The sequence below is a fragment of the Exophiala xenobiotica genome (assembly GCF_000835505.1).
Source record: "Exophiala xenobiotica strain CBS 118157 unplaced genomic scaffold supercont1.2, whole genome shotgun sequence".
Lineage (NCBI taxonomy): Eukaryota > Fungi > Ascomycota > Eurotiomycetes > Chaetothyriales > Herpotrichiellaceae > Exophiala > Exophiala xenobiotica.
The window spans coordinates 2862777-2876904 of NW_013562493.1; the positions used below are offsets into that span (position 1 = coordinate 2862777).

The following is a 14128-nucleotide window of genomic DNA, read 5'->3' on the forward strand; positions in this document are numbered from 1 at the left end:
CCCAGAACAGAAGCATCTTGCAGGCTCCTTGCGTCTGCCCACCATGGATACCTCCCTCGTCGTACTCAGCATCACCGCCGTCAGCGATGAAGCCGCTACCGCGTTGAAAGACCCTCGCAATGCTGAATTCCTCGTGCCGAGGGGCGACATTCCCGAGTCTCCGAGCCTGGACTCTCGTCGCCGCGACGGCACGCCGTTCATTGATAGCCCCTCATTCATAACTGCACTGCGAATAGACCACTACCCTTTCGATCCAGCGCTTGGGTGGGTCTTCGGGAGAGAAGGCGAAAACGTCGACTTCGTGCTGGGAGGCTTGGAGCAGGGCGTCAGCCAAAAGCACTTCCGGATCGACCGTAACTGGAAGGCCATGGTCCTGGTACTAACGAACCTGTCCGGCAATTCGACTAGGTGGATCGACCCAGAGACCGGCGAGGTCGAAAGCCTCACGGGATCCCGGGCTATCGTTGGGCGTCGACAGTATGAAATCGCTGCGGGCACCGTGTGGTTGACGCTCCAAATACCCCTGCGTACTCAAGAGCAGCAGGCTCGGTACAATGTCCTCGCTGAGCAGCTCCGTGTAGAGATCGTGCAGGCGGCTCCCACAATGCTAGGGCTCAAGGTTGCCCGCCTCGACGAGGATCCTACATCACTCGTCGCCAGGCGGTTTGTCCTAGGACGTGTGGTTGGCACAGGCATGACGGCGGCGGTCCATGAGCCCGTCGACCGAGAAACCGGCGACCGCTTCGCTGGAAAAGTATACAAACTCGGGACGAAAAGCGCGTGGAAGTCGATGCTGAGGGAGATCAAGCTTCTACAGAAATTGAAACACGTGAGTTGCCTCTCCGCCTGTTTGATGAGGAGTCCGCCTCGTCCATCTCGTCCACATATTCAAATCAAATGACATCTTGCTTTTCTGACATCAGTTCTTGCCCTGGGTTAGAAACACATTATTGATTATGTCGCCTTCAACGGAACCCCCGACCCTATCCTGATCATGGAAATCGCCCTCAAGAGCCTAGAAAAATGTACTATCGCCTCCACCAGCGAGTGCGTGGACCTCCTGCGACAGGTGCTGTCGGGCCTCGCGTTCCTGTACGACAGGAACGTCATGCACCGGGATATCAAGCCAGCCAACATCCTGCTTACCCACGAAACTCCAGGCGCGGAATGGAAGCTGGGCGACTTTGGCCTATCCAAAGCTGACCGACATTACGGGAATTACGGGAACGTTCTGCGGGTCGCCACTGTACCTGGCGCCCGAGGTAGACGGGTTGGTGGGCAGCGTGTACACCAACGCCGTGGACGTGTGGTCTGCAGGTGTAGTAGGAGTACAGTACAGCTGCGGGTTTGGCGGGCGCGACCTGAAGAAGATGAGTGACCACAAAGCGTGGGTGAACGCAGTGGCTTGGCGAGCAAAAAGCAAGGCGAGCGTGCTCGCGGTATATCTCACCCCGATGCTGGACGTGATGCCGACAGGTCGTCCTACAGCAAGGGGCATCCTGGAGGGACTACAGGGTTGGAGAGACTCTGAGGCGTCCGGGTTAAGGGAAGGTGATCAAGCCCGTTCTAAGGGAAGGGAAAGGAGAAAGAGGAGAATGCAGCAGAGTCTCTCGAAGACGATTGCGAAAATAGTAGAGAAGCCTCCACGATTCGTGCTGCTGGAGACGGGCACAGAGAGAAGAACAGAGAAATGCTTTCAGTGAGGTGACGTCCCCAGAGGCGCCCGTCCCTGTGAAAACGGAGTTACGGCGTAGTTCAAGGAAGAGGGCACGTTGGCCCCCGAACTGAAGGCGAGTTTCTTGAGTATTTTGGTATTCAGCCCGCGACAATACGTCTGGCTCTATTACTTGCTCAAGATATTGGCCCTACCGCTTTACCCAGGCATCATGTGAGCTGGCTAAACTTCAGAGTCCATTCCACCATGTAGGCTGGGAAACCTCGAAGGAAGTGCTCAGCATCTTCTCATCAGCTGAGCTACATTCAACGAGGACATCGAATATTCCTTTCTCTGTCGCCCAAGAGTTCTTTTGCTCGTCCCAAATCTTGTCGCATATTTGAAACTAATTGGAATCTGCAATGTTTTCTGCTCACCTTCCTGAAGAAATATCTTGGCAAAGCCCTTGAGTTCTTTAACCGGCCGAACGATAGAAGCCTGGCGTTGTGAAACATAAACTTGAGCAATATAGGCGCCGTCACAACATCCACTATTTCGCACGCTAATGACACATTGAGTGTATCTTGCATCTGAGAAGTGTTTACCTGAAGTTCGTCGATCGCGAAGTCTGTGTATGAGAGGCCGTGACCAAAGGGGAACAGAACACTCTTCTTGGTCTGCTCGTAGAAGTGATAGCCAACAAACATGTCTTCACCGTAGATCGTCCGGCCTCTTTCAGACCCGAAGTTCAAGAACGTGGGTGTGTCTTCCAGCCGCACAGGAAACGTCAAGGGAAAATTTCCGATTTGACTAAAGACAGGTTGGAAGACCGGGCCTCTTTGCCCCAATCCTGTTGCACGTCGCCCCTAGGCTCCATGCCGAATAATATTTCGAAGCCCAGTATTCTGCTCTTCGTCTGCTTTCCCTCTCGCTCTAGACCCGGTAAAGTTTGCGTCGGCGTTGGCTCCCTTGCCCTCTCTGCGACAATTGCATCTCGTCTTCTGTAAACTGGATCTGAAAGGTGGAAGGGCCGTGCGTACGTGCTAACTTTCGCTTCCCCTTGACTCAGCCCCCGCGCAGTGTCTACCGCGTCCAGATTTTGACTTCTTGTTAGGTAGGAAATCGAGCTCAGGAACGATCATGCGTCGGGTTAGCATGGTAAACCTGGATTGTCACTACTGGATCGATAGTCAACGGCGGCTCAGCTCGACCATTGTCCGCGCCAAATCATAAAAACGCAATGCGACTGCCTCCCAGCACACGAGGGTCGACCTGTTTTGCGCACGACCCTATTGATACCAATAATATGCATTCATTCAGCAGGAATGAACTATCTCTCTTACGTACAGGATTTAAAGGTTCAAATGCCAAGACTACTGCCTATAAGCTTTATGCGTGAAGCCCCTAAAACTCTGGGCGCTTTAGGTAGCAGCTACGCCCAATCCAGGGGTGATGGGTGGTTCTCAGATCACTTAGTGCCCTTAACTTAGTTGCTGTTTGAGTCTGACCTTGCCCTGAGGGGATTCAACTAGTTGTTAGTGAAAAGCTAGACTCACTGTTTATCGCCAAACTAGAACAGAATAAGCAGCGACACCTTTAACACACCTACAGCTCGTATGCGTTTGAGCTGAGGATGGATCCGGTATTAGCATACTCCGTATTATGTACCTCTTTATGGTCAATGTGCTCCCTCTCTCAGATATGCTTCTGCAGATCCTTTCCAAATGAGGTTCAGCACAGTCGACTGACGAGCCACTAACGCTGTGGTTATTCTGCTAGTTTGTCCGGGCACTGCGACTACTCATCTCCAGCTGGGGAAATTGATGAGCTAGGAGCAGTGCGATCTGCCCATCACCAACAAGGACGATGCATGCGCGACAATCCCTCGAGGCTTTGCTGGCGGATGTACAGGGTTGCAGTCCTCAGGCTCAGAATAGGTAGGCCCTTCATATCGCCAACATTCCTTCCTTGTACCGCTGCTACTTCAATCTCCATGCCAGTAAGCCCAATGGTCCAATTTCGAACCTTTGTCGGCGGCGTGGTGGTTATCGTCTCTACACTCTTCCCTGGCGCTGATGCTAGCTTCGAGCAGAACTGTGCACAGTTGTCTAGAACATTGAGCATCGAAAATGCCACGGTCTGGTTTTCCGAGTTCGTCGCTGCCGGTACAAACCTGACCTTCCCTGACAACAACGCCACCTGCCTCCGGCCAAATCAAGTCGTCAGTGCCGACCTATGCCGCGTGGCTTTGTACGTCGCTACCTCGCCACGGTCGGGGATTAGCATGGAAGCATGGCTACCGAGGAACTGGACAGGGCGGTTCCTTAGTACCGGCAACGGGGGAATTAGCGGCTGCATTCAATACGAGGACATGGCATACACGGCCGGTCTCGGATTCTCCACGGTCGGCGCGAACAATGGCCACAACGGGACGGGCGGCCACGCTTTCCTGTACAATCCTGATGTGGTGGCCGACTATGGCTGGCGCTCGATCCACACCAACACCGTCGTAGGCAAGCAGATCACGCAGGCGTTCTACAACCAGACATACACGAAATCATATTATCTTGGATGTTCGACCGGCGGTCGCCAGGGGTTCAAGTCTGCGCAGGCCTTTCCCGACGATTTCGACGGGATCGTCGCGGGGTCTCCTGCTATTCGATTCAACTATCTAGATGCGTGGTCCGGCACATTCTACCCGCTCATTCGAGACGCCGGTCCTGCGGGCTTCCCACCCAACACGACGTGGCCGGCAATTGACAACTCTATCCTGAATCAGTGTGATATGATTGACGGTGCGGGCGATGGAATCATCGAAGATCCAGATCTGTGCATCTTCCGCCCCGAAGCTCTGATCTGTGGGTCTGGTGTCTCGCCCAGCAATTCCTCATCCTGCATAACCAGCCAACAAGCCGCGACGGTCCGTAAACTATTCTCCGACGTCTACGGCGCCAACGGCACGTTCATTTACCCGCACATGCAGATCGGGCCGGGGATCATCGAGCCGATCTACGAAGCTTACTCACCAGGTCAATTCCCCTATACGGCCGACTGGTTTAAGTACGCGGTCTTCAACGACCCATCCTACGACACCGACGCTCTCACACCGCAGGACTGGGCGTACGCGTGGGACCAAAACGCGGGCGACACGAATACGTGGCAAGGCGATTTATCGGCGTTCCAGAACAAAGGCGGCAAGCTCATTACTTACCACGGCCAAGCCGACCCAGAAGTCTCCTCCACGATCTCGCCTCTATACTACGATCACGTCTCGCGGGCGATGAATTTGCCGTCAACGGCTCTCGACAACTTTTACCGCTTCTTCCGTATCTCCGGCATGGGTCACTGTGGCACGGGCCCCGGCGCGACGTTCATCGGGAACACCGCGGCTGCGCTCGCGAGTCTGGACCCCAGCGAGAATGTGCTCACGGCCATGGTGAGGTGGATCGAGGAAGGCGTGGCTCCCGAGACCATCACAGGTACAAAGTTCGTCAATGACACACCGGCGCTGGGCGTGGCTTTCAAGAGAGCACATTGCCGGTATCCCTTCCGGAATGTCTATGTGGGAGGAGTTGGAGGAGACTGGAAGAATGCGAGGAATTGGAACTGTACCCAAGTTGTTTGAACAGTCTCCCTTCGGCGCTCTACTGTCTAGTGAGCAGAATCACCCAAAGAGCTGCTAAGGCGTCTCGATGATCCCTCAGCTGAACAAGACTCTCGGCAGGAGCTTGTTTGACCTGCTGGAGGATTCGAGTCGCGTACAAGGATTGCCTTGTTGAGACTTGATGACCATGATATCATGACGCGGCCGGACTGCGATCAGTCGTGGGTTGATGACTTTCACTCAATAGAAAACCATCAAACGAACCAGGTAAATCTAATGTTGTAACACTCGAGCTGAAAGCCTAAATGTCTCTTCCTCTATAAGCAGAAACCCCTCGTTATAGTTGCCGACTCATTGAAGATAATGCGTCGCGTACCTCCGGCTCCACGTTCGACCAATGTTCCTACCTGCGCCCTCACAACATCTCCCACTCCCGAGTCTTCCGCAATACGGGCGTCCGCGGCTCCATGTCTCCGCCCAGCATCACGAAAACCATCTCCACGACGGTAGCTGAGTTACCGAGAGACAGCGGCTCGACCATCGAGCTGGTGGAGACCGCTACCAATTGGTAGTGTTGTGAAGAACGGTAGACTCCGACCACAGAGGCCACCCCCTTCCCCTACAGCGCACCTCTGGCGGCGGATCTCAGTAGTCTGCTGTTGCCTTTAGCTTTCCTGTCGTGGGACATCGGCTGAAGGATTGCTAGCTGTGATTCTGAGTTGTTGGCACGTAACATTACTTCTTCGATAACTGCTTATAGTCCTTTCCGAGGCTGATATGGCTGCACGTATATTAGCTAGTCACATGTTTTAGTGTAGTATTTCACATGCATTTTGTTTCGGCGGCGCCTGGATCCAGGCTGCCATCTGGTATTGGCTGACATTTGCAGGTGTCAAACCCACATGGTACTTTTCTTTTCCGGTCCAATTGAACAAGAAGCTCATGGGAAAGGGAGGTTGGTAATCCGCAGCATTTTGGATAGCTTCGATATCTCCTCTCGAAAGTTCAATCCGTAGTGCTTCGGGCAACGCTTTGACATGTTCAACCGTCTGTACCCCCACGATTGGAAAGACATAGATTGACTGGTGTAGTAAATAGGCAAGAGCCTTGATTTTGACTAGTCAGCAAACACAATCCTGAAGAGAGGTCACATAGAACTTACTACTGCCTGGGTTGTGGTCTTGTTGGATTCTGCGACTTTCTCCAGTGCTGTAGACACCTTGACATCCACATCGCCGAAACCGTACCCTCTATGAGCCTCCGGGTCTTTCAGTTTCTTCTCCCCGTCTTCCGCAGATATCAACTGTCCTCCTCCAAGAGAAGCCCATGATACAATCGCCATGCCTTGATCTTCACACATTGGGATGTTCTCGGCTTCCATATCTCGGTAGGCCGCATTCCATCGACCTTGATACACAGAGAATGGTGTAAGGCCATGGCTTCGAGCATCTGTCACATCACATCAGCGTGGTACCAGTGGCGTAGAAGCAAGTGTATTAAGGATCAACGTACACGCATTTGCCTTTACAGCAACCCAGGCTGGAGTATCAGAAACACCAAGGTACAACACTTGCTTCGCCATAACGTAGGCGTGAAGATGTGTCATGATCTCTTCCACTGACGTTGCAAAGTCCCACCTGACACAGTCAGTCAATTTGACCATGTCGTGCTGAACTCATCAGAACCGTACCAATGGACGTAGAGGCTGTCAATGTAATCTGTCTTCAGTTTTGCCAGACTGTCTCTCACAGAGATATGCATGCTTTTCGCTGAATTGCCCGTGTAGTTACTCTGCAGTGGGAATTCATTTCTCTGGTACGCCTTGTACCCTGCCGAGTACTTGGTCGCGACAACCATCTGGTCTCTGTTTCCCCGCTTCTCCATCCACGCTCCGATAAGCCTTTCGGAGTCTTCGCTATTGTACGTGTTAGACGTATCGATGAAATTGCCTCCCAGAGCGTAGAATGCATCAAGCAGAGAGTCTGCACTTTCGTTTTTGCCAAACATTTCGCTCCATGAGCTGCCAATGCTGATCCCACCCAGGCATAAAGGCGAGACTTTGACGGATGCGGTTGGGGAGAGGATGCGGTGGTATGCCAACGGATTATCGGGCTTCGGAGGCGGTTGGAAGAACGACATACCCAGAAGGAAGCGAATATAATTCTAGCTACTGGAACTCTCTGTGAAGAAGGTAGAATTGGCCTCATATATCAATTGAAGCCCCCGTACTGCAGCTGACGGGAAAGCAGCGCGAGATAGGGCTGATTTTGATTGGAGCATTTGGTTGCCAGTACCAAGAATCGAGTCCCCCCATAAGCAGTGTGCATTAGCGCCAAACGCTAGCGAACAGAAGGTCCCCGCCTGCCGCTTCCCCATGCCCAATTTTGGCGAAGATCGTAAGCAGACGGTAGAAGAGCCTTGAGCCAGGTATCTATGTTTGATGATCCAACTTTTGCTATGACGACTTAGGCCACGCCTCTTCTTCCCAGATAACACCGCCAAAAGAAGTCGTCTGGTGACAGATATAGCTATCATTGTCTGCTCCATGCCAATGCTTTATGCCAGGCGCGCACCAGAGAACGTCACCAACATTGATCTTAACTGGCTGTCCGCCAAAGTCATATATCCAACCAGACCCAGCGACAACTATGGGGATCAAGCCCCTTTCGCGTGTGTTCCAGCGCGTTCAGGCACGTGGGCGTGGCGTGAGAGTGACATCGGCAATAATGGACATGCCATGCACGTCGAGGATAGAATCCACCGAAACTTTGTTACCGGTGAAAGCATCCGTAATGACGTCGTTGCGGTGAATGGAGGGGGTTACCTGGCCCTGCGCGAGGCACGTCAGTTTTGTGATTTAATATCAGCATTGTTCGATTGCCAAAGTCAACTTTGGAGAGAAGAATATTGTGACAACGAGACCAGTCTGCAGAATCTTTGAGACAGCTCCAACTTGCTCGACGTATAAGATGGGAAAGATCATACACGTGAATTGGCAGGAGGGTGGATTTCATCAAGCGTGCACCCACGAGGGGCATCTAGTCTTGCATGTAAGGCATAAGCAATCTGCAGGAGCTTGCGTCAATCGTGGGCTATGTGGCACGACAATCGCCTTCGGAAGCTAATTCGACTACGACTACTGCATGTAGATGATAGCACATATTTTCGATGAAGATTGCTTATGCAAAGGTCCAAAGTGGAACCAATTTGTGAGCAGATGCAATTGCAGATACGGAGGCGAAAAGACGCCTTATCGTGGAGACGTTAATATAATATATGGTATAAATGTCATATCCATCGTCGCAATCGAATCCAGCCTTAGATGCTTTCCAGTGCTGTTGCCGTCCTCTGGTAACTCAAGCTACCTACACAAGCCTCCAGATTCCTCTTATCAACCGCTGAGAAACAATGACTAGCTCCACCGACTACAAGTTCATGGGATGGCTAGGCCTCGACAGAGATGCCGACAATGGTAAAATGGTCTGGCAAGAGTACGAACCCAAGGCTTGGGAAGAAACAGACGTCGACATTCAAATCACGCACAGCGACATCTGCGGTTCGGACCTCCATGTCCTCCGAAGTGGCTGGGTAAGTCTCATGATCGAAAGGCAAAGCCTTGAGGCGTACGCTGATTCAATCTGCAGGGGCCGACGCCTTACCCATGTTGCGTCGGTCACGAAATCGTTAGGCGAGCTGTACGCGTAGGCAGCAAAGTTGATGGTGGTACCAAGGTGGGCGATCGAGTTGGTGTCGGCGCTCAAGCTGACTCTTGCTTGGGTCGTGTGCAAGGCCAGTGTGACGAATGTGCGTCAGGAAATGAACATTTCTGCGCCAGGCACGTGGGCACATATGGAAGCTTCCATCTGAACGGCGACAAATCATACGGTGGTTACGCATTGTACAACCGCACTCCGTCCCACTTTGTCTTCAAGATCCCAGACCAGATTCCGTCCGCTTCAGCAGCGGTAATGCTATGCGCTGGTATCACGACGTATTCACCATTGAAGTATTTCGGATGTGGACCAGGCAAGCGTGTCGGTGTCATTGGCCTCGGTGGTCTGGGCCAGTTCGTCGTTCTGTGGGCAAAAGCATTGGGCGCAGAGTCTGTTGTCGCCATCTCCCGGAAGGAGAGCAAGAAGCAAGATGCCATCAAAATGGGAGCAGACAGTTACATTGCCACTGATGACCATCCAAAGTGGGACACCGAATTTGCTGGCTCGTTTGACCTGCTCATCTCAACCATCTCTTCGTCAAAGGTACGTTGTTGATCCCGTGGTCTCCATACCACTATAGACGTTGACCGACTACTTAGATGCCCGTTGCCGGCTACTTGGCTCTCTTGAGACGGGATGGTACACTAGTTCAGGTTGGCAATGCTGACGATGGGTTGTCCTCCGTACCGGCGCCCGGCTTGAACATCGGAAGGAAGAGGCTTGCTGGTTCAATGATCGGCGCACCAGGAGAAATTCGAGAAATGCTTCAGCTGGCGGCTACGAAGAATGTAAAGCCGTGGGTGGAAGAGCGGCCAATGAAGGATGCAAATCAGGCAATAGTTGATATGGAGAAGGGTAAGGCGAGATATAGATATGTGTTAGTAAATGAGGATCCCTCACCGCACTCATAAGAGTAGCAGAAAGTCCATCACAATAACAACAGTACATGCTGTGTCGTCAAGGAGTACAAGGAGCATCCGGAAAGAGCTTCAGCTCGCCCCGTCTAATTCTCCAGTTATTCATTGATTTGAATAGACGATGACAGCCTTGCAAAACCCAAGGCCACTTTTTATAGAAGTCTTCTCCAATCTCCCAGCTCTCCGGGTTGCACGGATCGCCCCAGACTATAAGGCCTTCTGAATCACTGCCGTGACGATTGTCTGCGATGTCATGACAGAGGGGTCCATCGTCATACTCGTCGCCAAGTTGCAAAATGTTATTACGCATCCTTGGATCGGGCAATAGATCGACCCATGGATGGTGATCAACAGTAAGCTGCAGACTTGTTGGCCTGAGGTCTGCGGGACAAGTCTGTACGGCTGCCTGTGTTGTGTCGTAGGAGCGAAAAAAGGGTGAAATTGCCTCACAATGAAGCCACTGGTTAACAAAACCAAGTTTTTGATCATTCGTCATGAGACTACCCTGTTGTGCAAGCTGGGCGTCTGCACCTGCGTCTTTAGCGTTTACACCGAGCCTTCGTTGCATCACCTGTCGCCTTCCTGCAAGGACGAGTCAATGATCATGACCCGAATAAGCTCAGTAAGTCTAGATATACTTACTCCAGGCCCTTTGATGTAGGCGATTCTGCAGTTTCCTCCGCTTAGCAGGATCAGACGTGCCAGTCCAATCATCGTCCGGACCATGCATCTCACTGTGTTGACGCACACTTAAAATAGACGGTAGAGTGATGTCGTCGTACGACGTTCCAGATCGGGGATCGATATGTCTGTTCATAATGATATGACGAATGCAGAAGATAAGCTGTACGAAAAGCTCCCATATCTGAAGACCACTAGGGCTGTCAAGCACCAGCAGTCATAGATACTCGAGACGATGGAGTCATTTAGGTTGAAATATCTGTTGGGCGAGTCAAAAAAGCAGAGGACTCAAGATTGCAAGTTTGCCGAGGCTGCTGCATCTACTGCCAGAATTAGCCCGTTCTCGAAGCCACTGTCGCGGTGGAGTTGGGCTGACCCTAGCCCGGTTGATACATTGGCGCCAAGTCTAACAGGCAGCAGTCTACTACGTACTACGCACTATTTTCTGTCAAACTCTCACTGTTCAAGGACTTAGATGAAATACCTCATCTCGGCAGGTTCTCCTTAGATCCCTCCTCGATTGGACGTCAAGCCTAAGCATTCGAGATGCGCGGTGAGTCTGACTCGCCCAACTCGCAATTGGGGAAGATCGAGTCTGGTCACAGTCTTGCCAAGTCGAGCCTAGTAATTTCAAGCAGGGGCAGACAGTTACCTACGCAGCGACGCTCTCACAAGAAGTCGCGAAATGGGTGCTTCTCGTGCAAGGCTCGTCGCATCAAATGTGGAGAAGAAAAGCCTGAATGCGCAAATTGCGCTGGTGGGAATGGAAATTGTTCCTACCCCTTAAGCTACACCATTCAAGCCCAGCCCATGGATGCCGGCTCGATGCAGTGTTTTAGCATGCAAGATCTACAGTGCTTCCACCATTACCTTCACGCGGCATTGCCCCATTTGCCTCTCGGAAGTGGCAGATTATGGGGCGAGGACATCCCGCAATTAGCGTATTGCCGGCCATACCTCATGCATGCCCTGCTTGGCCTAGGAGCGTTCCATCTAAACGCGGTCTGCTCAGAGGACGGAATTTTTCGTCAGAACGCGTTGGATCACCGAATTCGTGCGCTACGGAGTTTGAAGCAAGCTATATCGAACACGACGGTCGAGGTCAGCGATGGAATCGCAATCCTTGCAGCTTGTTACGCCCTGACCTTCCAATCAATATACCTTGCCAACGGTATCGACGATTACATCCTGCTTGTCCGTGGCTGCTATTTAACGACAACCGCGTTCCGCCACCATGGGTCCATCACGGCGCTGCCTGGTCAACATCTCCACCTCATCGCGCAAGAATTGGAAAATATGCCGAAACCAAAGGCCCAAATGATACGAGCAGGCATAGGAAGCCTCCAGCAGATCATACCTTTGCTTCAAAGCACGCCAGAACTTGAATTCTATAAGGGCATTGAAGCCGTCTTTGCTGGCCTGCTCGAGTGTTCGCGAGTCGGATATGAACGATTTATATCCCTGTACGATGCCTGGACAACCCAAGAGAGCTTTGAAACTTTGAAAGACAACAACAACCTCACGATGCGGCTACTTTTGTTCTTTTATATCCTGGAGTCCTTTATGTTTGCTCCTTTCGCCCCTTGGGATTTCCCTGATGACGTCCCCATATCCGAACACAGACTAAACGGAATGCTGGAATGGTCCAACAGTATCTGGGCAGATCTGCCAGAAGGACTCAGAAGTTATCTGCAGTGGCCGAAGTCCATCTTTGATAGAGCGAAGCTGATCAAAGCTGACCGAACAGGACGGTCACTTTGGAAGGATGCCCTCAGAATTCTTTTCATTGATGGCGAGACGTGTTAGTGGCGGACTCGGCGCCGTGTGGACTTCTCGTACGTCTTTCGGGATCCAGGGAGGCGATGTACCAAATACGCTTTGATACCGATATGGACTGGGCCAACACTACAACAACAGCCGCATCACAAAGCAATGAGACTCTCTTGGCTTTCGGTCTGAATTTTCCTAGAGCTGGAGTTGGTCCTGCTGGGTGGAATCCGCCGGAAGCACTTGCATTTACAATGCTCGTATTTCTGGCCCATCGAGTTGCTGGTCCCAATCCACTGCCCTTAGATCGCTCTGACGACTGTCCATTCTTAGCTTGCGCTTTGCCATCATTGGCAGTCTTCTGCCAAGATGCTTGGTCGCAAGCACTCCAAGTTGCTCGTCAGGCCCCCGGACATGCCAGGAGCTTGGCTAGGCGCTAAAGTATAGACCCGCTAAGAGTACGTGCCGTATTCAATACGACGCGTAAGGCTCTAGTCCCCTTTCGCGTTCTTATGAGATAGCATGTTGGTCCAGCGACAATGCTCAAGTCGGGTATATATGCATGCCTGTGCAGTGCGGTGCCGGATGATCTCTTCTCCAAAGCTCTGGCTCCCAGTGTTCCCCGTCGCTATTTCGCGCGCTTGAAGCAGGTGGCTGTTACGCTATCGATTCCCCCACCAACCTGAATACCCTCAACGTTGCTCCAGATCGACCATGGCAAAATGCGATCTCGTTGCAGCTCGCGAAGATGACAATATTGCATGGGTTTACTGCCCATCATTCGGCGCAGCTGTCCTGTTTGCCGTGCTCTTCGCCTTGTCCACGGTCGCCCATATCGTTCAAGCCTTTCGATTTCACAAGGTACGATGCAAAACGTGGACCATCCGGTGTCCTCACGCTCACAATTCTCAACAGAAATTCTGCTGGACGATCATCATGGCGGGCCTATGGGAGACCGCTGGCTTCGCCGTCCGTTCCTACTCAGCAAGGGAATTCCGTGGCCTGGGTCACTTCATCCCTCAGCAGCTTTTGATCATTCTGGCCCCGCTCTGGACCAACGCCTTCGTCTACATGGTCGCTGGACGCATGATACACTTTCTCATCCCCGAAAAAAAGGTCGTCGGCATTAGTGCCCGACGGCTTACGCTAACCTTCGTCATGTGCGACATCCTGTCGTTCCTCATCCAAGGCTCCTCGTCTAGCTTGATGTCCTCGAACAATCACTCCACTGTCAAAATCGGGATCAGAATTTGTATGCCTCCTTGCCGATCCCCGCCGCTCATGTCGTGACAAGTTCTGCATCTTCCCCTACTAACTCTTCTGTCTCTATCCAGACATGGCGGGAGTCGGTCTCCAGGAATTCTTCATTGTCCTGTTCACAATCCTTGCCGGTCGTTTCCAGTACCTGATGAATCGAATCGACCTCGCCAACCCCTGCCCCTATCCATGGCGGCGTCTGCTGTACACATTGTACGCCGTGCTGGGTCTCATCACGGTTCGCATCATCTTCCGACTCGCCGAGTACACCGATGGCGAATACAGCCATGTTGCCAGTTATGAAGCATACTTCTACTGTCTCGAGGCTCTTCCCATGATTGTGTCGCTTTTCCTATTCAATATCGTTCATCCCGGCATTGTCCTTGTCGGTCCGGACAGCGAATTTCCAAAAAAGGCGAAGAAGACCAAGAAAGGGAAAGCACGTGAAAAAATGCTGGAGGAAGATCCAAATGGTACGACAGTCTCGATGGACGCACTCTGATTACATCCATGACACGACACGGATGATTACTTG

At 52.1% G+C, this 14128-nt stretch overlaps 6 protein-coding genes across 6 annotated transcripts; 5 read left to right on the top strand and 1 right to left on the bottom strand.

Moving 5' to 3' along the window:
- Positions 1-43: 43 nt before the first annotated feature.
- On the top strand, positions 44-1703 carry PV05_03267 (uncharacterized protein; the record flags this gene model as incomplete). Its single annotated transcript, XM_013463899.1, has 3 exons — positions 44-829; positions 941-1105; positions 1161-1703. 3 exons carry the CDS (start codon positions 44-46, stop codon positions 1701-1703), a joined length of 1494 nt encoding a protein of 497 aa, XP_013319353.1.
- A 1944-nt stretch (positions 1704-3647) lies between these two features.
- On the top strand, positions 3648-5279 carry PV05_03268 (uncharacterized protein; the record flags this gene model as incomplete). The annotated part of the gene is made up of 1 exon (XM_013463900.1): positions 3648-5279. The coding sequence occupies one exon, from the start codon at positions 3648-3650 to the stop codon at positions 5277-5279; it is 1632 nt and encodes a 543-aa protein (XP_013319354.1).
- A 788-nt stretch (positions 5280-6067) lies between these two features.
- On the bottom strand, positions 6068-7265 carry PV05_03269 (uncharacterized protein; the record flags this gene model as incomplete). The annotated part of the gene is made up of 4 exons (XM_013463901.1): positions 6068-6364; positions 6421-6707; positions 6771-6895; positions 6949-7265. 4 exons carry the CDS (start codon positions 7263-7265, stop codon positions 6068-6070), a joined length of 1026 nt encoding a protein of 341 aa, XP_013319355.1.
- Positions 7266-8666: 1401 nt separating this feature from the next.
- On the top strand, positions 8667-9882 carry PV05_03270 (uncharacterized protein; the record flags this gene model as incomplete). Its single annotated transcript, XM_013463902.1, has 3 exons — positions 8667-8846; positions 8903-9514; positions 9571-9882. 3 exons carry the CDS (start codon positions 8667-8669, stop codon positions 9880-9882), a joined length of 1104 nt encoding a protein of 367 aa, XP_013319356.1.
- A 1497-nt stretch (positions 9883-11379) lies between these two features.
- Positions 11380-12375, top strand: PV05_03271 (uncharacterized protein; the record flags this gene model as incomplete). Its single annotated transcript, XM_013463903.1, has 1 exon — positions 11380-12375. The coding sequence occupies one exon, from the start codon at positions 11380-11382 to the stop codon at positions 12373-12375; it is 996 nt and encodes a 331-aa protein (XP_013319357.1).
- Positions 12376-13050: 675 nt separating this feature from the next.
- On the top strand, positions 13051-14095 carry PV05_03272 (uncharacterized protein; the record flags this gene model as incomplete). Its single annotated transcript, XM_013463904.1, has 3 exons — positions 13051-13197; positions 13252-13588; positions 13671-14095. The coding sequence occupies 3 exons, from the start codon at positions 13051-13053 to the stop codon at positions 14093-14095; spliced, it is 909 nt and encodes a 302-aa protein (XP_013319358.1).
- Between the last annotated feature and the right edge of the window lie 33 nt (positions 14096-14128).